At 41.5% G+C, this 23308-nt stretch overlaps 1 protein-coding gene across 2 annotated transcripts in view; it reads left to right on the top strand.

Moving 5' to 3' along the window:
* Window positions 1-708: 708 nt before the first annotated feature.
* The window catches only part of efna5b (ephrin-A5b), an 86777-nt gene continuing 64177 nt past the window's right edge, over window positions 709-23308 (top strand). For both annotated transcript variants that reach the window (XM_072387717.1, XM_072387718.1), the window contains exon 1: window positions 709-1852. In XM_072387717.1, coding sequence (XP_072243818.1) covers window positions 1728-1852 — 125 coding nt within the window. In that variant the 5' untranslated portion in view covers window positions 709-1727. The remainder of the gene's footprint in view (window positions 1853-23308) is intronic.

The raw sequence follows: 23308 nt of genomic DNA on the forward strand, positions 1-23308 counted from the left end.
CGAAACGCCACGGCGGGGCGTCTGGGCGCTGCAGCGCCGCCCTGGACCCCGTTAAGTCCGCTCCCTGCAACAGGCTGTCCTCCTACACTCACATCGAATCTGCGAGGCGCATCATTTTTCGCACAGAGGGATGTGAGCCATCACCACCCTCCGCCTCTCCCAAACTTGTGGAACAGATTTAATCTTTCTGGAGTTGAAACTGTTCTAACATTTTCTTCTCTTTTTGTTTCTTTAATTGGCAGTACTAAAATAAAATGGACGTTTCGTTTTTTTTTTTATTTAAAGAGACACAGTATATTGTTTGACTTTACTTTTTCCCTCTTTATTTGTGCCATTGTGAAATTATAAATGTATAAAAGTATGATAGATTTATGCCGGGTAATACTGGCTTTCTAGCTACAAAAAAGCAACTATATATTGAGTTGAATTTATTTGAGTGAGAGAAACTCGAGCTCGTGCTCTTTCTTGTCCGTTGCGTCCGTTTGGCCGTAATTAAATAGCGCCAGGCGCCCTTATCAGTTGGATCTGTCAGTGGAGTCCAAAGGCGCTCCCTGTCCAGGGTAGCTCTCTCCTCTCTCCCCTTCCAGCTCTACCTTGTGCTAATTGAATTAGCTCAGTTTTGGCTGGGGGGAGGGGCTTGGCTTTGTTCAAGTGACGCCCATTCAAATAATTTCAAACCAATGGGACTATCCCCCGCTCCGCCGTAACCGAACCCACTCTCTCAGTCGGCGTCTGGAGCTCCCTGCTTTACCTCCACCGTCGTGCGTGTCCCGGCGTTTTCAACCAAAACACGAGAAAGACAACGACAGCAGAGCACGCACATGGAAGAACGCCGTCATTTTTTCATTCCACCACGCTCCACGATGGCTTATATATGAGGAGGACACTTTGGGATGCGGCCATTAAGAAGCGTCTACACAGAGAGAAGCGCATGAGAAAACACAACGCAGTCTGTCCTCTCCGACACCGAGAAGGACTCCTCCCCACCTCGTCCGTGACACCTCCGGTAAATCGCAAAGAAAGGATGACACAGTTTTTTACGCTGGAAGCGAAATACCGAGTGTGACGTTGTCATTGATCCCCAGATACTGACTGACTGTATGGCTTTAAAAAGTTGCCTGCAAAACATGGACATCTGACGTGCGCCTCACAGCGTCATTGGACACATTGAGCCCCTCTCTCTTTTCTCCCCATCACATCTTGGGCCGACTAATCCCCTGCGCTTTCTGTTTGGAGTAGGAATAAGTGTTCAGCAGTTGTCACTTGCCCTGACACAGGCTGCGTCCCGAGACTGCATGCAGAGGAGGAACACAGCACCGAAGACACTGTCTGTTGTGCTGCGCGTTTTGTGGCTATGTGCTGATCTCCCGGTTTGTGCATTCGAGGGAAATATATTTTGCCAGACCACCACGAATTTTCTCAGAGCTGACATCCTCCAAGAAATAAAGCTTATGATTTATCTGGACCTTAACCCCGCATTAGAGAGAAGAGACGGCGACGCATTGTCTTTGTAACTTCACATTTCCGTCTACCTGAACAAGTGTTCCCTTGAATGTTCAAAAATCTCCCTTTCCTTTCGAGTTTGTTTAACATTCACTAAAGTGCGCCAGAAACACGCGGCCACATGTGACTGAGACTCATCACCTGTCCCGGTTGAAGCGCCTGTGTATAACTCGACTGATTGACCAACACTGAAGAGGAATACGTGCCGAAGTTTTGCTGTAGTGATGCTGCAAGTGGAAATGGTCCTCTTCATCTGCCTGGTGCTGTTGATGTGTGTATTTAGCCAGGAGCCCGGCTCCAAAGTGGTGGCCGACCGCTACGCCGTCTTCTGGAACCGGACCAACACCAAGTAAGTGGGCTCGCACCGGACAGGTTTACCACGGAGAGTCGGCGATGTTTCCCTCTCCTCGTGAACCACAGGGTACCCAGGTTTGCAGGACCACGTCGGTGTTTATTCTCTGCATTGAGGGCGTAATGCCAGTAGCTGTAGACAGTAAAGACACAAATGATAGGAAACGCAGTACAAAAGGCTGCTGTGTCTTATGTTCAATACGTGGCTGCTCATGAACAGCGCGTCCCCCAGAAGCTGTAGAATAAACCGTGCGCAATAAGGCCCGGGCACAACATTCATGGTCCGGTGTTGCATAGCTTTACCTGCTTGCCAGTATTGTCCAGATAAGCACATTCGCAGCTATTCAGGCAGACACAAAGGCAGACCTATACAACCTCCAGGATTGACTTGTTTTTAATTGAAGTTTTACTTTTTGTATCGACTCATCAACTACACTATCTAACCATTTCCAATCAGGCTAACCCCCAAACACGCCGAGATCAACGCGTACAGTCTAAATTCCTTCAAAATATGAACATTCGTTTGCTCGTTTCAAAACCCGCTTTAATGGGAGAACTTCAGTTGCAGAGAAACTTACAGGCCAAGCGATTGAGAAGTGAATACACGAGGGAAAGCTGGTTTATGTGTTTATTCCTTTATTCTTCTTCCTGTGACTTCCTCAGAAACTGGCGAGTGAATGTAGCCAGCAAGCTCATACAATGTATCAATCAATTTCAGTGTCCTTTTACGCAGTTTGGCACAGCTATCATTCTAACCTTGAAGTTAAAAAAGTACTTTAGGGAGTGCTTCGTAGATATTACAGAGGCACCACAGCAGAAGAATTGCATAAAAAGTCTAACTTACCTTTGAATAAAATAGACACATAATAAGCTGAAGCCCAAGTGGAATCTTTTATCTATTCATTTGTTATTGTTTCCAACTGTGAAAAGCTCAAGTTTTTGTCTTTTTTCTTTAAACAGTTATTTCTTTAACGAGTTCATCCATAAAAGAATAATCTTTTGGGTTCAAAATGTTCCTGACGGAAAGGGGGAAGAAAGAAAAAGCTTTTAAAAAAGTTAGTTTTGATTAAGTTTAATTGTTTTCTAATTAACTTGATATTTCTGGGAAGTTTCTCCTTCTTTTGTAACTGTGCAACATGGTTATATAGTGCACCAAACACTCTGAGGCATACTAGTGTGCAGTGGAAAAAAAACCCAATTAAATTAGTGAGGAAGTTTTTCAAGCTTTTGGAAAAAATATAACAAATCTATTGTCCAAATTAATCTTGATTTTTTTTTTTTTAAGCTAAGTTTGATGCAATCCAGTGTCACATGAAAGTGCACGACTGTGACAGGTTTTCAACTGTGGAAATGGCTTTTAAAACCTCTGAAAACTTTGACCCCATGTTACACCGCTCAGCTCCAAGTGGATGTTTCCATGTTGTTTGAACTATTTTTCATATTGGTGAGAATGAACCGGGACTGTTCAAAAGTTTATCGTCTCAAAGTGCTAATATAGTGTGTTTAAAAGCATAAATGTTCAAATAGCTACTGTCAAAAGTTATAGGAATATAAAAAGAGGGCTTTTTAACTTTTCATTTGGATTAATATATCGACAAATGTGTGTTCAACATAACAAAATCCAACAAAAACTTGATGGGAGTTGTGGGAGGGTTCTTCTGCTGAAAGGGATCTGCCGCTCTCGTGAACTTCAGCAAAGTTAGAATAAAAGTTTTTCCTCATATGTCCTGCAACCCTCGGATCACAAAGCTCTCGGCTCGGGGCACCTTGAGTCCATTTCAGTGTAAATTGTACATGTTTGTTGAGACAGCGTTTGCTACCGAAAGTCCCTGTTGGAGCTACACTGCACAGCTTTGTCCCGGGCTCATTAAGCCTGAGCGCTGGTTGTGGAGTTTACTGAGATCTTTCACTCAGCTGCCAGTGGCACTTAGTATTTGTTGAATAAAATCCTCAGAGTGAGCAAAGCCATTAATAGCACATGCTGAATTTGTTACACAACTATTTACTTTCAGTTTGAAGTTTGGAAAAACATGATTTATTGCTTGAAACAATTAGTGGTTAGGGTACAAACGGAGTGCTGACTGTAAGCTCTCTGCTGAAGTCAGGGCCAGTCCAGCGGGGTGTGTAGATCCTGGGCTTGATATACCATAGACCGTGACTGCTATGCTCTCGGCCCCTTACGACTTACGCTGGCTGTTTATTTATATGGACCACTGTCCTCAATAGAGGCAAACACAATTCTGAGTTGAATCTTGATTTCTGCCGTTGACAGACATACTTTCATTAGACTTTGCTTCTTTTTTTTTTTAACAAGAAAAAAGTTTTGACGGGACTGGCTGCTCAGTTAACTTGATACCTTCCAGATGTGCTGACACATTTTCTCATTTTTGGCCAAGGACAAATAAAGCTCATTTAGAAAACAGGGAATTTGGGTAGATCTACTGTTAATCTCTGACCCACTGCGGAGAAAACACCATCACTGTGATGCAACAGTCTGCCCGCTCGCTGTGCTTTTCTTTTTGCTTTCTTTGAGCTCCAGCAAAATCTGAGAAATGGATAATTTCCTGAGCCTCAGCTGTTTCTGAAGCCCGTACTTGCCCGAGGAAAGGAAACAGGTTTTCACGTAGGCTGGAGCGCTAACAGTCACTTCGTTCTACTTACTCTAAATAGAGTTTGTTCGACTCTCACCTCTGCAGGGCTGAGGGAGAAAGTTAGAAAGGTAACTTAAAAGCAGAGAGGAAAAGGAGAGAGGGAGAGGTGGCAAACGCACCTCATTGATGACTCAGTTGATAAATATTGAGTCCCTTTCCTCTTGCATTACTGTCGAGAATTGGTGTGGCACTGAAACTTGTCTCCGTCATTCTTTGTTCAGAGGCTTCACGGTCACACCGAAAGCACGACTGCTTCGAGAATTTACACCGAGAGCACCCGTGCACACAAATATTTCAGCCAAAGACACATGTTACATATGTTATCGGTAATGTAAACCTCATGTAATTTGCTTGGAACATTGTTATCGGGTGATTTAAAGGATCATTTTACAGTTTTTTTTTTTCTTTAAATTATTATTATTATTTTCAGTCTGACTCTTGGTTTGTAGTTGTTGGAGTCATTCAGGGATTTTCTTTCCTACCTTCAGTATAAGCTATATGTTGCTGTTCTTTCTTCCACTGAATGAAACATATATTAAAACTGCTCAAGTTGGATAATGCATCAAACCAGAGCTATAGTTTGAGTATTGTTCTGTCATAAATTCTCTTTTGCTTTTAATTTACTGCACCTACATTGGATGATTGGTATAAGTGTGTAATGTGTTTTTTATTTTATTTACTTAATTGAAATACACATAGAGAAATCTTATGGAGCAAAACTGTACATGGAAACACAAACTAAATCAGTCTTGTCTAAAAACTTTGCCACATCACCACAAGAAACTACACATGAAATTGTCTGTTTTATCAATGAAAACATTTAAATTTGACATTAAAGAAAAAAAAAAGAACAGGATAAATTCTATTCTTTTGTTATTTACATATCTATATATGTTTATTTTGTTTTTTAAAAATATTTCATTTTATTTTTTCCTTAGATTAGATTTTTTTATCATAATTTTCGAGTTGTCAGAATCATAGTAATTCTGTAGATCAGTTAGGAATGGTCGGCTAATTTAGAGTACTGTTAATTGTACTAAGTGCTCGCAGTCATTTCTGTTGCGTGTTTGTGGTAATTTGGGCAGTGGCTGAGATCGGCTTACTAGCAGTTTTGCTGGCTTTCTTCCACTGTTGTGTTTGACAATCGCGGCATGAAACCAGGAACTTGCTAACTGCTTAATTATTCTGAATAACACCTCTCTCTTCCCTCCCTTTGACACATAAAATCTCTCTTCTAGTTCTCACTTTTTTGTTATTTTTTTCTTAAAGTTTGGTACAACAGAGACACAAAAGAAATATTGAGGTTTTTCTTGTCCCAAGAGACTTCCCTCAGTTTGAAATTATCTTTCTGCCCTCTGCTATCACACTGGCCGTCTTTGCTTATGAACATTTATTCTAATAAGGGGGCAGACGTTGCTCTAATGATGCCTCTGCTGTAGTGCCGAAGAGACAGCAGCCCTTACCTTCTACTCCCCCCGCACTGCTCTCTCTTCCTCCCCATATCCCTCCTTGCCATTCTCCCGTGTTACCTCTGAGCTCTCTCCCACTACCTGACTCGTTCGCTCCCCCTCCTTCCCTTCCCTCCCTCCATCTCTTCCAGCCAGGCGCAGAAAATGAATGAATACAATTAGACATTTTCGAAGTCCCCACACGGTTGATGGTGGAGAAAGACGCTCAGAGGTCAGGCACGCTCTGTGAGGAGCTGAGAGGAAGGTCACGCACATACGGCGAGGAGTAACGAAGCATAAAGTTGGCTTGTGAATCACAAAGTAGTGACCAACTCTCCTTGAAGTGGAGGGTGTTATTAACATAAAGTCTGATGCAGTTGTAGTCATGCAAATTTCGCAAGGTGATTTGTATTTTGCTCCATGATATGTAGCTCAGCAAAGACATTTTCCTGCAATGTTGCCGTGTGTTGTAGTTTCACGTTTGTATTCTTCAAATGCATTGTAATCGGAGAACTCTAGTCAGTAGTCGCGTCGCTGCTCTTGTCTTTGTCTTTGTCTGTGCATGTTTTTGTGTTTAAATGTATCCATATTTGCTTGCAAAGTGACAAATGAGCCACAAGGACATATAATCAAATGGCTTCTCATTTCCTCACGCAGAGCAGCAGTGTTTGCATGTATGTGTGTGTGAATGCTGACCCTACACTAAAACACATTTGCAAGGAGGTGAATAGTTGGTCTAGACACTCATCTGACGGATGTGAAAATGATATGTTACAATATAACGTTTACATTAGCTTTTATTTATGAAATTCTGAGAACCTGTAATTATTTAAATCAGATTCATGTAACATTTGATGTTTTTTTTCGTCCCATTCTAACCTCATCATTTCCATCCAGACTGGCCCTGAAGCCTGTTTTGTTCTCGTCTAGTTCGAGTCATCACCCTTTGCCTTTGTCTGAGAGTTGATTAGTTCTTGTTAATAACCCTTCCTTCTGTCATTTTTTTTTAATGCCTGTACCATTGGTAAGCACAAGCGCCAACTAAACAGTGAGAGGAGAGGGTCACAAAGAGAACAAGGCAGAGGTTATAGAAAACTAAACACAGACCTTAATGGAAAACCAGCAAACTGTAATGACGGCGTTGCCCGATATAATTCCTTTATTAGGTTTAAATGACACTTTGTATTTTCTCACCAGACCTGTAAATGCACTTTCTGTTTAAATTAGTTTTTTTTTTTTTTCTATTAACTAGAAAATGAGCCCAGCAGGCAGTAGTCAATGCTTAGTCAATGTGCTTGGCGAGAGCAGCTGTTCTTCAGTGCGCAGTGGAAGAGGGGGAGGACTCTTGGCCGTGACCCTTGTGGAGGTGCTATGCGGTGGACAGAAGCAGCCCTGTCGCTAGGGGTGCCTGGTGGTCAGGCTGTAGTCTTGGATATGCTAATCCCGTTGAAGGCAGCCTACAACTGGACAGAAAAGACATTCATTGTCTGTGTGTGTATGTATACGTATAGATTGAAATCATTTTTATTTTTGTAAATCCAACAATTTTTTGTTTTAAACTTTTAACTTTTTTAGAAAATGCTTATAAACTGTTCTTTGCTCTTACGTGTGAGCAAATCTAATTTCTATTGACCTTCAGTTGGTGATATATTCACTTAAGTTTAAGGAAACCTGTATTTGCTCATGATTGGATAGATATTTCTCAGCCTGACCCAGGTTAACGGTATTAAATTGGCAAAAGCCTTAAAAACTCACCGTCAATTCAAATGTTAGCTTATCCATCAAAGAGCAGCAGGGTTTCTTGTCTGCACTTACAAACTTGGGCAATATTGAATGGCAGCTTCATTTCAGTTGCACATGTTTCCCTCGCTTGCCCTGGGAACCACATATTAATGTTCAGGTTTTTGTTTTCAGAGTAATCACTCCAAGGTCAGATGGAGTGCTGAAAACACTGCTATCAGCTAAGCGATCAGTCTTTTAGCCCCCTTTCAACCCTTGGCATTCAGTCCGTGGGGGAACATTCTCTATAGCTGTACTTGGAAACAATAAAGTATTAACCAGCTTATGCAACATCCACATGTGCAAAGCTTGATGGAAAACTTGTATTCTGGCATAAGACCGCCAAAAAGAAATGTCCTCTCTTCTACTAGTTTAGGGTTTTTCTTCCATATCGTTTGTTTATTCACAGGCTATTTTCCTCCCTCTTTTCTCACCTTTACTGATTGAATCGAATTATAAGAAGTGGAAAAATGTTTTTCCAGCTTTTTATTTTTCTTAAATCACCGCATTACAAAGCTGTGGTTTTACTGTGACCACCTCAGTGGATTTACAGTTAAGGTCAACATAGAAAATAGAGAAGGAGGTAAGAATACAAAGACTGGCTTATGTTTCATATTAGGACCCCTAAAAATGCGTGGTTATTAAGAATAAATGATAACTCGGGGTACAGCGAGACTTTAAATGTCAGTCAAGGAATCTTCTATTGTGTGTCATAGCTCCTCGTTCATCGCTGAAAATGGCGCTACCATATCCTATTCATCACATCCTCTACTCTGCTCTGTAAGATGGAGGCTTGGAAACAGCTGTTACTTGCTAGATTTACTCTCCCCTGACCAGAGAGGGGCGCTACTGAAGAGGTCTGATAGCCTCGTGTGCCCTCTGCTCTCAGCCAAAATCATATGAGGCGTACAGTTGAAGTGAGAGCTGCATACATTTGTGGATATGTATCAGCCCTGCTTTGATTGTACTTTGTTATACTCAATTACTGTCAAAGTCATATTGTATTTACAGGAAATCTGCATGTAACGGCCAGCGCCACTGATGGGTTTCAAATTTTTTGGTCTCCTCTTATTTTTTTTTTTTTTGTCACCGCTCACTATTCAACTGGAAAATTTGACGGGAACAGTCGAGACAGTTTGGTTTTTGCCAGACACATTTTCCACAGATAATTCCTTTCATGGTACGCTGACTTCGGACCGTATGCTGCCGTTTTCCTTATTTAACTTAGGGGGCTGTGGGGGAGTGAGTGGATGTTTTTCTAGCTGGATAGCAGTGTGGAGAATAGATCCCACAAGAGAACACATCTCCAGCTTGTGAATAAAGACCTAATTGAGGGGTTGCAGCCAGTTGTAAATGACTCATGAGGTAATTCGTCTTCACAGACAGAGAAACACACATGTACAGTTGTGTTGTCGGCTCTCCCTTCAGAATTGATACAACCTATTTGGTTTATTTCCAGACTTCTATATCCCCAAAAACACATTTCAGTCATCAGTGTACTGCCTGCAGTCAGAAATGGTGTTATCACCTTCCTTGCCTTTGTGTGTTGAGTATCAGAGCTTCTCATGGTGTTTTTATGTTCGCATTGGACACAGTCACAACAAAGTTAAACGAAATCAGGTGAAAGCACTCATTTGTTCTTGATTGATGCCCTTTATTTTCATATGTATGCCTCTTTGTGAAGTTCTCACTGTTGTGACCATTTACTACAGATCCGAATATAACCAAACAAGTAGTCAAACAATGTCGCTTTCACTTTGTTCAGGCTGTGTTTGCAGCAAGACCTGCCAATAATAAGCTAGCTGTATTAGATTATTTGAAATGACAGTGGAGAAAAAATACTAGCAGCCAATGCCCACCCCCTCCCCTCACCCCTTACCCCCCCCGCCCCCAGTGTCGGGCTGTGAGACTGAAAGGCGGCCATTGTTCTGCGTTCTCTGTCCACTCCAAATAGCCAGGGCTGAAAGTAATGCATGCGTTTTAAGCTGAGGGAGAGGGGAAAAAAGGGAGGGTAAAGGAGAGGAGTGAGGGAGAATTGGGTGAATGGCATAGGAGAAAGGGAGCGTGCACAGCTGAAGTTGTAGTACGCTTACGGACAGAAAAAGGGAGGAGAGGAGCAGTATAATGCAAGAGCTAGACATGAAGGGAAAGGCATGTAGGAGCCAGGGGTGACAGTGTGTGGAAAAGAAAAACTGGCATTTTCTCTCATTCCCAAGTAACCTGCTTCCCTTTCCTCCACTCCATCAACTCTCCACCACTCTCCCTCTTGCCTGCCCTTTCCAAGGCTTAAAGATGCATGCAGCTTGCTTGCTGTCAGTCTCCCTGGTGGTGACCATGACTGGTTGGTTGGTTGTGGTTCTCCAGGTGGAGAGACTGCATCTTCACCCTGAGGAGATGTTTCCTTCGCGGTCTTGGTTTAATGAACCCTGGGGCTGTTTTCTGCAGAGATAGGATTAAGCCTGCAGGTTTAGACCCCTGCTTTGTTTCCTCTGACAGCGAAGACCACCGCACCGGGTTGTGTTTACTTGGGGGTTGGTATTGTGGTACTAAGTTGCATCTTGGTCTTGACTACAGTGACATATAGCACGCTGTGCCCTTGAAACTGCATTTCCCACTGAAAAGCATGTATCAAAGTCAGAATACCAGGGTGTGTGCAATGTAGCGGCTTAATGGAGGGTTTCACTCCAAAATGTTGTATATTTGCTGTGGAGACAAATTGGTACAAAAAGAATGAGCTTCTTTTGTCCTCAGACACACTTTGCAGGCGAGAGCAGTAAAATGCATTCCTTTCACTATAATGAAGAATGTGATTGATTATACATTATTGTAATTCAAACAGTAGAGGAAACAAATTTCATATTTGTCTTGTCTGTCTCTCTGGCTGCGTTACTTAAAAGGCTTTAATGAACAATGGCACTAAATGAAATTTAGAAAAAAATCGCATACTTGAAAGTATTTTTTTGTCTCTGTCTTGAGTCATAATTTAAAATCCACTGAAATTACCTTCAACAACTACTACTTTGGCATGAATCTTTGTTTTCCCGACTCTTCTGCATCTAAGGCAGCACATACTTGTCTGATGTAAACTCTAAGTAGAATCAGGAATCAAGTACATTGATAAATCATTTTGAAAAGTGTGTAACATTGAACCGAATCTAACATCTTCAGTGGAATTTGGCTTTGATGCTCAGACAAGCAAGTGTTTCGTGCTCGTGGGCGTCTACGTCTGTGTGTCTGCTGGCATACTTGTGCGTAGTTATTTGTACGCATGCGTGAGATTGTGTGTGCTTGCACAGTTATCCTGAGCCGACCTCTGCTTTAATGAAGCGGCAGAAACGCGTACCCACTGCTATGGCAGAGCACAGCACTATTCTTGACCCATTTCTCTGAGCCTGCTCCTTGGAGAGCTGTTTGATAGTTTTCCCATTTCATGAAGTTGCATTGTGTGTGTGTGCGTGTACATGTGCATCTTTGTTTATGTGTGGTGTTTGGTATTCCACTGTGAAACTGTATTGGGTGGGCTTTTTTTTCCCCCCTGTGAAGAGAAAACGATTGATCCCCAGAACGTTTGATAAATCCCATCTTCACCCTCCTCTCATCTATGCCCAGCTTTGACTGGCCAGGCTTACTCTGAACATTATACTACACAAGCAAATGTGACACCATAGAACACACACATATAAATATATACAGTATATTACTGTGCTGCATTGGTAGGGCAGTTCATTATTTTTCTGTTGAGGTTTAAGTTGAAGGAGATGCAGTATTTATTCAGCTTGTTTATTTTCTTCCTCTAAATCAGCGAGCAGTGAGCTTTGGAGTGCAGCAGCCTTTGAACCGCAGCCTATCCCATGACTGCAGCCCAGGGTATTAACCCAGAGCCACTGAGAGGCTTAAAAAGCCATCAGCTCATTGTCCGGAGACACAAAAACCCCCTTCCTCTAAAATCCCCCCCCATCCTTCTCTTCTCTTTTCCTCCTTTCCTCCTTTCTTACGAATGCCTTGAGCTGGCCTCTGCTGGCATTCATATTAATCAGTTTTAAGGTTCTAATGAGATAAGTGAGACTTAAGGGGAGTCCCCAAAGTGGCCTAAGCCCTCCAGATAAACAGAGGTGATGAGCGCTGCCTATAGCCACATCCTCAGGAGTGTGTGTGTTTTTTCTCCACGATGGTCATGCATACAAAAGTCTTTAAAGTCCTTAATCTCTCTGTGGGGCTTTGAAAACCAAAACATCCCTAAACCTGGTTTGCTGAAGGGACAATCATCACCTGGCCTTGTAAAAGTTGATGTGACGATGGATATGGGTTTTGATGATTTTGGTTGGGTTTGAAAAACTTGTGCTCAGTGTGTTTAAGGATTTTTTTTAATTTTTTTTCAATCAGTATCTCCCTTCCTTTTCTTAATCCGCACAATGATGGCCTCTGCTCCTTATCCCACCAAGTATCCCAGGAATATAGGCCAGTCAGTTTCCTCCCACTCTTCCGTCCTTTTTGCCATATTGCCCTCTCCTTCTTGTCCTTCCATCCAGCCTTCCTGTCTCTGGGATTATCTGATCTCTAACTGTACAGTCCTCGGCTTTTTGGGCCTTGTAGAGGTGACACAGCACGCCCGCTGTCAGAATTAGACTTTATGTTGTAGCTGCAGAAGAAAAAAAAATTCTTTCCCGTATTTTCCCTTTTTTTTTTGGCGGGGCGGGCTTTATGTCACTTCTCTAACTCCTTTTCCATTTTTAAACATAACCTTTCTTGGCAAATTTTGCAATCTGTAATAATCCGTCTCTTCTTCACCAGGTGCTGAAGCTCAGCGTTGGTTATGTTAAGACATAAAATAATACTGGTTTAATTTAAAAGATACTTGTGAAGTTCAGTTAAAATTTTCTGGCTTTGTGAAAAACACTTTCCCAGTTTCAAAAAAAAGAAAAAAAAGAAAAGAAAAATTCTCACATTTAGATTCTCGTGTAATGGAGGCTCTGGTTAAACTATTTGGCAGAACTACTGGAGTAGCTGTGAGGCGGGACAAGTCCCCAGAGAGTTTAGTTTCACCTGCTGTTCTGTTCCTTGGGGCCGCAGGACTCCACGACCGGAGACATTCCAGCCAGGATTAGAGCGTGCATGTCAAACGGAAGCACAAATAGGAGCGAGTGAAGTGTCTTTTTTTTTCGGAAATGGAATGACATCTGGCCTGGCTCTTTATGTAGATAATATGCTATTAACATGTTTTTTTGTAGCGACATTTTTGTGTCAAAGTTTGTTTTTCTATAAACTATTTAAGCAGGTAAATTTTTTATGACGTTCAAGATTGAAAATACGTCAACTTATTGTTTTTTTTTAAACAATCAAACGTATATATTTATATACATTAAAATACACACGCTTAAAATATCAATCAACGAAGCAGGTAGCAGTGTCATAAAGCTGAGATAATAGTTTTATTTGTCACATATACTAGCTATACATAGTTGATGAGAATTTTGTCTGGCAGGAGGATGCAGCTCAACACAAAAACCCTAAAATTAATCAAATTTTTATTTATCTTTGTTAAGTCTGTTCCTGTCCACCCAATGTATTGCTGTTTTGCTGAATAAATAGCACGTAATTTATGTTATAATTTTAATATATATCACTAAATTATATTCATGGATGATAATATTTTCACTGTCACATATGGTGGATTTTATATTGTGTAGTCTAGAATTTACAGTTCAATTCTATGTTTTAAAAAAAACTGCTGTTAATTATATCTTTTTTTTTTGCCCCTAAAAATATGCTTTCCTGAAAATGTGTTGATGTGTAAGTGATATTTGTAATGAGGTATAGAATTAAGGTAGTCGAATAGCTTGAAGGGAAATGAGATGCACCATATTTCTTGTTTTAGGTTGCCTCTTGTTGGAGTGATGAAACATTTATTACTGTTTGTGATTTCTAAGAAGAGCCACACTTGCAAACTTTTGCATGCGATTATTGAAAATTCAAGTTAAGGTAGATATGTTCAGAGCATGAAGGTTGTGGAAGATTTCTTTGCTAATGTTGTGACTTAAAACGGGGAAATTCATGATTGGCTCGTTTTGTAATAAATTAAACGTGTTTTATGATAATGTTTTGCACATTTTTATTGCTTTGATACCATGTATGAAATTCTGAATTACTCCTGGATTAACAGTTTTCATGGTAACAGATTGACAGGTGCCAGTTGTCAGGCCCTTGAAGGTGTCAGACTTGTCAGTCGTCAAGTGACACAGAGTTTGCAGCTGCTTTGATAGTGCAGTGTAGCCAGCAGACTTTTTTTATACTCCTCTATACTTCTCTGGGATGTAAAGAGCTGTGCGTACATTTAGCCCAGGTCACATTTTGTCTTCTGTCATACATTACCTTCAGAGCTTTCCTGCCTGTATCACTGTTAAGAGGAACATGGCACGAAGATGGTTGAATTATTCACACTCATAATCGGCCTTTATGTCCTGCTGCCAAGACTGGCCCCACTGTTATTCTAGTGCATAATTGATAGTGCTCAGAAGTGGAAAAGTTAGAATAGCAGAAGTAATGCGAAGCGAAAGTGTAGTCAGGCAGCACAAGGGGGGAAGAGGGGATTGGTGGGTAAGTGAGGAGGATAGAGGGATGGAGGTGGGGTCCAATAGGAGTTTTTACACTGAGCTTGTGTTAGCCTTTACAGGGCTTAGGCGGCACTAGCGTGAGGATCGCGTGTGTAGGCCAGCCAGACTGGTCTTGAGGAGGAGATGGAAGGGGGGAGGAAGGGTGGGGGGGTAAGAGGGGGATAAGAGAGGGATAAAAGGAGGTGGGAGGGAGAAGAGATGGGGATCCAGAGTAACAAGGCCTGACGCTGAGCTGGCCCAGAATGCTGTCTTTTTCCCTCCTAAAGCCATTCTGGAGCTCCACTGTGGGCAAATGTATATTTGAAATGGAATTGAATTGAATTGAATTTACCAACTGACCACAAAAGTTTACTTTTTTTAATTATTGAGCAATAGAACAGTGATTCTGTGCAGCTGATTTATACCGTTGGGTTTTGGTTTCATCTAACCTTTGGTTGTTTTTGTATTTGACTTCTCCAGCAAGTTCTTTTTTTTTTCCACCATATGCTTGCTCAGGCAGGTTTGACAGGCACTGACATCACATTACAACCATGCAATGCAAGATCAATAAATGGCAACCCCGATAGAACAGCAGGGATTGGCTCTATTCCAACAGTAAAGAGAGCCAATCTGTTAAGAAATTAAGATACTCTTCACAAAGTTTAGACTTTGAAACTTATTTGACTTTTTTTAGTTGATCTGCAATTATTCCTACATTATTTTTAAAGGTTTATCTTAATATTTGATATTTCTGTTCCCTGCAATTTCAGCCATCTTTTTGAATTTCCTTAATTAAAAGGAACTGTTCCGAGGAAGGCTGGAGATGTCACAGGTGAAGGTGTTAACACATCCCCATGTGTAGTCTATTTAACACCTCTCTAACCCTTAACAAAGCCGTGCTAACTGGTGCCTACCTCTGGCTTTTGTGTTCCATAACAAAGCCCTTTAGCTTCTAATAACACCACAGCACTGCCAGTGTTAAGAGAAACCTGAGATAAGGTCCACATCACAGAGTTGGTGGGAACTGTTTAATCCGCCTCTGGAAACCAGACCAACACACAACAGGCAGGGATCATGTTTGGCAAAGTGGCCCGCTTTGATGAAGGGATCTGATGGTGTGAGTAGGAGAAATGACGATGACGGAAAATAGAAAGGCGGTTGAATGCCGGTAGTCTGTTACAGAGCTGTGAAAGAGAACATCTGGAGAATAATAGAGGGAGTTGTACAGGGTGTGTGCTAATGCTTGCTCATGCAGACGTGTACACATGCACGCTAAGAGGGTCACAGCAGTGTTACATTTTGTTCCTTCTGTAGTCACTTCTTCATCCGACTATTTTTTTTTTCTTTACAATTAGTTACTTAATTCTTTTTAATTCGGTTAAACAGCAGTTCACGAAAATAAAAAATGCAAAAAGGACTGATACAGCATTGCTGTACAAAACATTTAATTAACATTTAAATGGAAGCTTTACATCTAAGCTACATATTTTTTATCAGCAACACCTTTGCTATATGTTGGAATGTATCTCTCACCAGAGTCACTACAATGTGGTCATAAAGCCGTTGAATTGAAACGCGAACAGCGATACGTCTCAGAAACTCATAAAAACAATTTATGAGTGCACTTAAGGGCAATACACCTACTGGAGCCATTCTATAAAGATGCAGACAGAGATTGCACCAAACTCTACCCAATTACTCACATTTTAAAAGTAATAAATGTGGATCGATAAGTGATGGTGGGAGGTTAATCTCTGATTTACCCAGTTATTTCCAGTTTAGGCACTCCTTTTCAAACTAATATTGGAGCATTTACAAGCTTACCATTGATTTGTTTAGTTGTTTCCTTCCCACAGGCTAAATGCATGGAGACATCTGCACAGTATTTCTGTTTTCTTCTGTATTGTTAAAATTCTCAGAAGACAAAAGATTGCATGGAGCAGAATGTTTTTTTTTTTGCTGCAGCTCCAATGAGGAAATCAATTTAATTAACGGCAAATTTAAGCAATCAAAACCACAACATTACTTAGAAATGTTGCCTCTCTGGTGTGTAGAAGCAAAAGTTTCAGCCTACTGTGAAATACTTTTTGGTTATCCGTCAGTAGGATACTGTATTTAAACAGCCATTTGTGTAGCTGAGATCTAATGCTTATTTATATTCAGGCTCAGCGTGCCAGGGATGCTACTGGCACTGGCAGGTATGGATTAGACCCCTTTTCTGTCTTACTGTGAAGTTAATTGAGGGAATCTTCCTCCCACAGTGGACTGGGACTGTTTCAGGTCTGCATGCAGACTTGGTTTACAAAGCACAGCTCTTTGACTTTTAATTTGAGTTGACAGTTTCTGACTCCAATCTGATGAGACTGCATCTAATAAATCCTTTCTCTGTGACCTTTTACACACTCCCTCCTCATCAGACCACCAGCCCCTTTCCCCGCTAATGTAGTGCCAGTAATATGATATAATGCCTTATTACGATGTCACTAATTAGATTGTACAGCAGTTAGATGTGTTATCATCCCGCTCCACCATCATTTGCCAAACCATCACTGGTAATCTGTATTTATTTAAGTATTCATACACAGAAACTGCCCAGAAGTTCCTGAGATTCCTACTCTTTTTATTCTATGATGGACCCCCACAATTTTCCAGACTTAATTAGTGTATTACTAAGAAACAATCCCATCAGGATATTTCACTGCTAATGCCTTTTGAAGGCATTTGGTTTAAATTCACACAAAGCTGATGGGGGATGAGCTGCTCTTTTTTGATGTTTGTTCGAACATGTGTTATGTGTACTTTTACTTTACAGCTAATTAATTAGATGTGACAGCAAAGCTCAGATTATCCATGTGTTTACTTGCTCACAGACTGTATTGTGATGTATGACAATTAATGAGAAGCCTATTGGTTCACGACTGATGTGGTGTTTTCTTGTCATAGCCCATCATAGGGATTAATGTAAAACCACTTCAATTGAGTATGAGTTGATTAAATCTCTTTGTCAGTTTTTTTTTTTTTATTATTTGCTATTTATGCCCTTGTAAACCTGGGAGAAAACATTACATTAGTGCATTTTTATTTCCCAGTGGAATTGTATGTTATTGTGTCTGTTGTGCAAATGTTTTACTTCCACATATCTGGACATGAAATAATTCCTTGCCTTCTGGCTTTGTTTTCTCTGTGTCTCAGCTGGTCTTTGAATAGAGAATTTTTCCAGTGTTTTTCAGCTCAGTAATGATTTTATAGCGGGCTGTTTTATATCGGTGTCCAAATCAACAGCCCGGGGAAGATTTAGTGTGCTGCAGTTGTTATGTAGTGAGTGCTAATTGGAAGGTCAGGGGGATGAGTTTTAGAGTAACAGGAGATCACCTGCATACTGTAGTTGTAAAGGTTATCCACCAATATCCCTCATGCATATACATGCACGTGTGTATGTTTGTATAAATATATGTATACATATAATTTGCCATTTGGGTAAAGAATATATCATGCCAGAGTGATTTCTTTTAAAAGTGGGTTAAAACTTTCTTTCACATCTTTCCAAACATACAAGCAGGCTTCTTTTTAAATGTTAGAATCTGTATAAGATCGCACGGTACTGTTTACTGATTCTCTCCATTCATGGATGCTCTGAAACCAGGAAGATGTTTTTCCATCGGGTCACGTTGTCCCTCTTCAGAACAGCTGCCTTTGGTCCCGCATGACATGCCAGGAGTTAACCACAGCCTCAGCTTGGCTGGAAGGCTGAGACGTCTGTGTGCTTTATGATACGTGCGTGTGTGTGTGTGTCTGTTAGGCTCCGTTTCTGCATTTGGTGCCACATTTCGTGTCTATCGCCAACCCTTCTCTCACGCTTGCCTGGTCCCGTGTCATTGATGGGGTTTGTGTGGAGGGTGTGGTGAGGAATATGGAGGGTGTGCGTGTGTGAGGGGGGGGTACCCGTGGTCAGATAAGTGCTTGATGTCTGGCTCAGACTGCTGATGTAGGCTGGGCTACATGGTGGGCCCACAAAAGGATATCTCTGGGTGATTCTTGGAACGCAGCATTTTGAACTCTACATATACAAAATGCCCACTGGACTCTCACAAACACACACCTTTTACATCAATGCAAAAAAATATAATTTTTTTTTTGCTTTGAATCAGACATTTGAGAGCTGTATTGTTCATCTTAGTGTTTGTGTATTGTATTCTCTAACTGCATATGTAAGCATGTGCATCCCAGTGTGTGGCTCAGTGCTTTTCCACCCAACCTTAGTAGCAATGTAGTTATTGACAACAGAGGGAAAGGTGAGGTTGCTGCAGACAAAGAGGCAGAATGTGCTTACCAGAGCATCCAGCAACAAAAGCAGCAAGGAGTGCAGGCTGAGGCAAGGGTGCAGAGAGGGTAGATCTACCAACAATGGCCTGGCTCAAATAAACCAGCTTGGCTTACTGACCAACACTCTTACTTCATTTCAGCTGTTTTCCTCAATGACCTGTTTCTTTTTCCCTCGTCTTTTATATAGAGTTGTCTGCTATATAAGTAAAAGAAAATTGATTTTTTTTCATCCTTTCTTCTCCTCCTTTGTTTTGATCTAATACCCCTCTACCATCACAGACCTCTCACAGCCCAAATCAATACAGTATCTGCATGCGCACTGGGTCAAGTACAAGCACATACTATAACACGGTTGCTGTGGGTTCAACTACTCTGATGCAAGTGTCTATCTTCCTGTTTTCAGTTTTCAGTTTGTCACTGCAGCTTTCCTCGGCCACCTCTTCTAGTCTGTCCTCTTGATTATTTTATTCAGTTTACATGCCTGCTCTCCTTCCTTGCTGCCTCCCTCTCAGGGCAGTGAGGATCTAATGCAAAAAGGTGAGAAAGTTAAGAGATTGAGAATGCATTTACTGTACACCTCTTGGCCTGTGCTCCTCCTCCTCCTCCTCCTTCTCCTCCTCCTCCTCCTCCGCCTCCTCCTCAGACTGATTTGTTATGAGAGTCTGAGTATGTGTCAGTGGGTGTTGTGTGTTGTCTATGAGAAATAAATCATATTGGTTGTTATAGGGTCACAGAGAAAGAACGGCACGATGCTCACCATTATAACCCCTTGGCCCGTGCGGTCACTGTGCGTAGGTACATGAGCATTTCAGGGGTTGTATGTGTGAGTAAGCTCCTCAATAGTATTATGCAGGCTGACTCCATCTGCTGTTCTACTTTAACCTTCTCTTGTCCCCAGTCCTGAGAGAGGTACACACATTCACGCGTTAAAAACAATAAAAAATGGTCAGGGACTGACTGCTACCTCTCTATTTGACAGCATTCAGCGGTTCTGCCGGGCAGCATTGAAAGCTGTCATGCCCTATGTGGAGCTCTCATGCTGGGCTTGCTGTTTCCTCGAGTTCCCCTCTCTGATGACAAATGACCTGTGTCTCTGGATCAGACACTGGGAGCTGCTGTGGGGGTGGGGTTAGGGAGGGTTTAATGGCGTAAGGTGCTGAGTTATATGAACTGAATTGAAAAACACATTCTAGTAGAGGGCAGTAGAGAAAAAGACGAGCCACGGAGCGACAGCATAAACCACATCTGTGAGAACCAGATGATAAGGACTTCACTCACCTTTTTTCTAATTGACTCAAATTTACTATGTCCCACAAATGCAGTGTTTTTATGATGAATCATGTGAAAACATCAGCTTTAATTTGAGTTGTACAGACATTAAAGATGATCAAAATTGTATCCACTATACCACAAGATTGATGCACCCCAAACTGTGTGTAGTACGTGCAAATACATATGCCTATTGCACACAATAAAACTAATCACCTTGCAGTCCATAGAGAATATTCCCAGCGGCTCGAATGTGCTATTGAAATTGAGACCTTTGGAAATGCGAGTCCCATTACACTTGCAGCTCAAGAAAAAATAACTTCAAAATTGACAGAGTGGTAATGCTGAGCAATTTAGGTCTATTAGAATAGCCACTGATTGTAGACGCTATTATTTCTTTGCATTACAGAGTAAATGGCCTCTGATTCACTGTGTATCACAGGACGGGGCAGCCTGAGGGGGTCGGTGTGACTAACAGTTCCCTTTTTGTTCACACCAAGGTTTTCATCAGGCCTTCAAGACCTCCATTTTTTCTTTTAAACACAAAATGCCTAATTCATCCCACATGTTCCCGTTTACCTTCTTTCACTACACCCATTTTTTTTTTTCATTTTTAAATTCATGCACACACATCAGAGTTGATACTTGCACAGACTCAACCTCACAAACACACATTTACAGGGTTACAAAAGCAAACATTTTCACTCTTTACTTCTTAATGGCTTCATCTTCCCCAGTCAGTCATTCAGCGTTAGATCTTGCTGATTCAGACAGCTGTCACAGCAGTTTCAGCATCGGTGGCTACATCAGCCAGACACCATGCAAAGCCACGTAGACATTATCATGTGGGGGAATTGACATGTGTCTAACCATACATCAGTGGTTTAGATGAATTCAGTTTATTCTCAGGTCAGCTGTAAGGTTTGTTCTAACCATATTTTCCACGTTAGTTTACAAAGGCAGGCAGGGAAGCCGGTTGGAATGACAGTGCTATAAAAGAGAAGTCACAGATACAACAGCCAGTGTTTACAGATGAGTGCTCTCGATGTTGTATCTGCTCATTCATGGTGATTTGATCTCGATAAAGTGTTAGCTTTTCTGACCATTGACAGTCATTAAATCGCAAAACTCCTCATTGATTTGATTCTAAAAGAAAATTCCTGGCTGTGAATTAACCCCAAGCTCAAAAACCTCGGTTTGTGCAAAGGAAAGAAATATATATGATTCACGTACATACATACATATACATATAAACATTTATACATATACATATATCCCCAATACTGGTGAATATTTTGGATGAACTGACTCTTTCAACAACATAACGACATGTGTAGACATTTGTACTGTGCATTGAACAGAGAGTCACTCAAGTTACTCTCACTAAAAACGACATTAAGATTATGTCAGAAATAATGTCATGAATAGCTGCATTGATCAAGTAACTATATACAAAGTGCACCAAATAGAAAAATCAATACTGATGTCGGGTAAAATCTCCTACTGTGTAGCTGTGCAACATTTTCCACTGTGCTTAGCTTGTAGGTTATTTCAATTACCCAGGAGAAGGTTTCCACTTCTGTGGCTTCAGGCTGCCTCAGTGTTGTCAGTCTCTTCATTTAATCCCTGACCAACTTAACTGTGTTTAGGCGATTGTGCTGAGGGGGCCACACCATCTGTTATAGGACTCCTTGTCCTTTTTTGTCACCAGAATAGTTCCATATAACTTTATATTTGGGGTCATTGTCTCGCTGCAGAATGAATTTGGGACTGATGAGATGCATGATTTATAAGGGTCTATACCTTTTCCTCAGACATGTGCGTCTGTACTTTTAAATCTTTTAGGCAACATTTCACATGTTTGCATGTGTTCTTTTTAGAGCACAAATCCACTGACTGTTGATAAGTGTGTGAGCACCACTTGGGGTTCTTAGTTCCTGCTGTGCCGTGGAGGGTGGGGGGGTGTCTTCCATAGATTAGACACCATCTGTTGGCTGGCACTTGACAACACATTGCCCTCTTGCACATTCAAAAGCGCGCACACAACCTCACACACACACCTCCCACATCCATTGTGCAGGTCTACAGTTTCGACAATATTTACTTCTTTGTTTTTCCCTTGACTTTTCTGACTTTCACCTTCATCTCCTCACCTTCTTTTTCTTCCATCTATCCTGACCTGTTTCTCCTCCCTTTAACCATGATATATCTCTGCCATCCTTCTCCTGTTTTACTTTAATTTCCCCTCCCTCTTTTTCTTCTTCCACTTTATTGCCCTCCTGCCCTTCCTTGTGTCATCCCTCTCTGTGTGTGTCCTTTATTGTTAACTCTAGCTTGTATTACGTTTAAAATATCTTCCTCTTCCTCTCCTATGTGGTGAAGTGCTTGGGTGAGAAAGGTTGTCATTAAAGAGATGCCCCCTGTATCCTGCTGGGTGTAATCATCTATGAAAGGGGACAAATTAATGCATCCACAGCTAACACTGGTGGCTGTGTGCATATGTGTCACTGTCTGAGTGGCATAAGATGCCAATGTGGCACACTTTGTTTCACCCAGCACTCACCAAGGTCAAAACCACTCAAACCAGACTCAATTTGCTTTTGTGTGTGTGCCTATCAGTCTGTTGTAGAGTCCATGACCCTTGTATCTCCATAAAAAGGGCTCTTTCTCTACTGAATCCCTGACATGTTTTTCAAATCTTATTTTTGAAATTGGCTCACACTCTGTAGAGCCATTTATCAGGAACTTATGCCGAATTTAAGTGAGTGTGTACATTCTTGTAAAGACGGTGCTTTTCAGCGATGTAATTCTGCATGTGTACTGTTTTGGTGTCTGTATTATTTGTATTTTTCCTGTGCTTGTGTGTGCCATCTCTGTGCTATCTGGCTATTCTGAAGGTCAGAGATGACGCCGTGGGAGAGGCGTCAGTCATCACTGCAACCCCTCCATCTCCCCCTCTTTCCATCTTTCCCTCTCTCCATCTTTCCTTTCATGTATTCTCATCTCTCTCTTGTGTGGCTCTTGGTATGTGGACTTTATTAAATTTTCCTCCGGGTGGGTGACAGAGAAGAGAGCAGGGGATCAGGAAAGTCATCCCCTCTTTCCCGCTTTCATCTGTCTCTCTTCTTTCATTCCCACAGGGGGACTCCGGTTGTTGGGTTCTTGCGGTGAAAAGGTAGCCCAGGAACCTCTGCCCTTTTTAGGCACTTTGCTTCATGACAGCTCCCTGATTCCATCAGGAGGTCAGAGAGTAAAAAAGAGCTTTCTCTCTCCTTTCACATGTTACACATCCTGCAAGTTCTTTAAGGCCTTAAGTCTAAAGGTAAAATTCTGCTCTGGAGTTCTGCTCTTCTCAGCAACCTTAATTAATCAACAGGAATTAAAAGAAAAGTCC

This window comes from Leuresthes tenuis, unplaced genomic scaffold, assembly GCF_036924035.1.
Source record: "Leuresthes tenuis unplaced genomic scaffold, fLeuTen1.0.hap1 SCAF_6, whole genome shotgun sequence".
Lineage (NCBI taxonomy): Eukaryota > Metazoa > Chordata > Actinopteri > Atheriniformes > Atherinopsidae > Leuresthes > Leuresthes tenuis.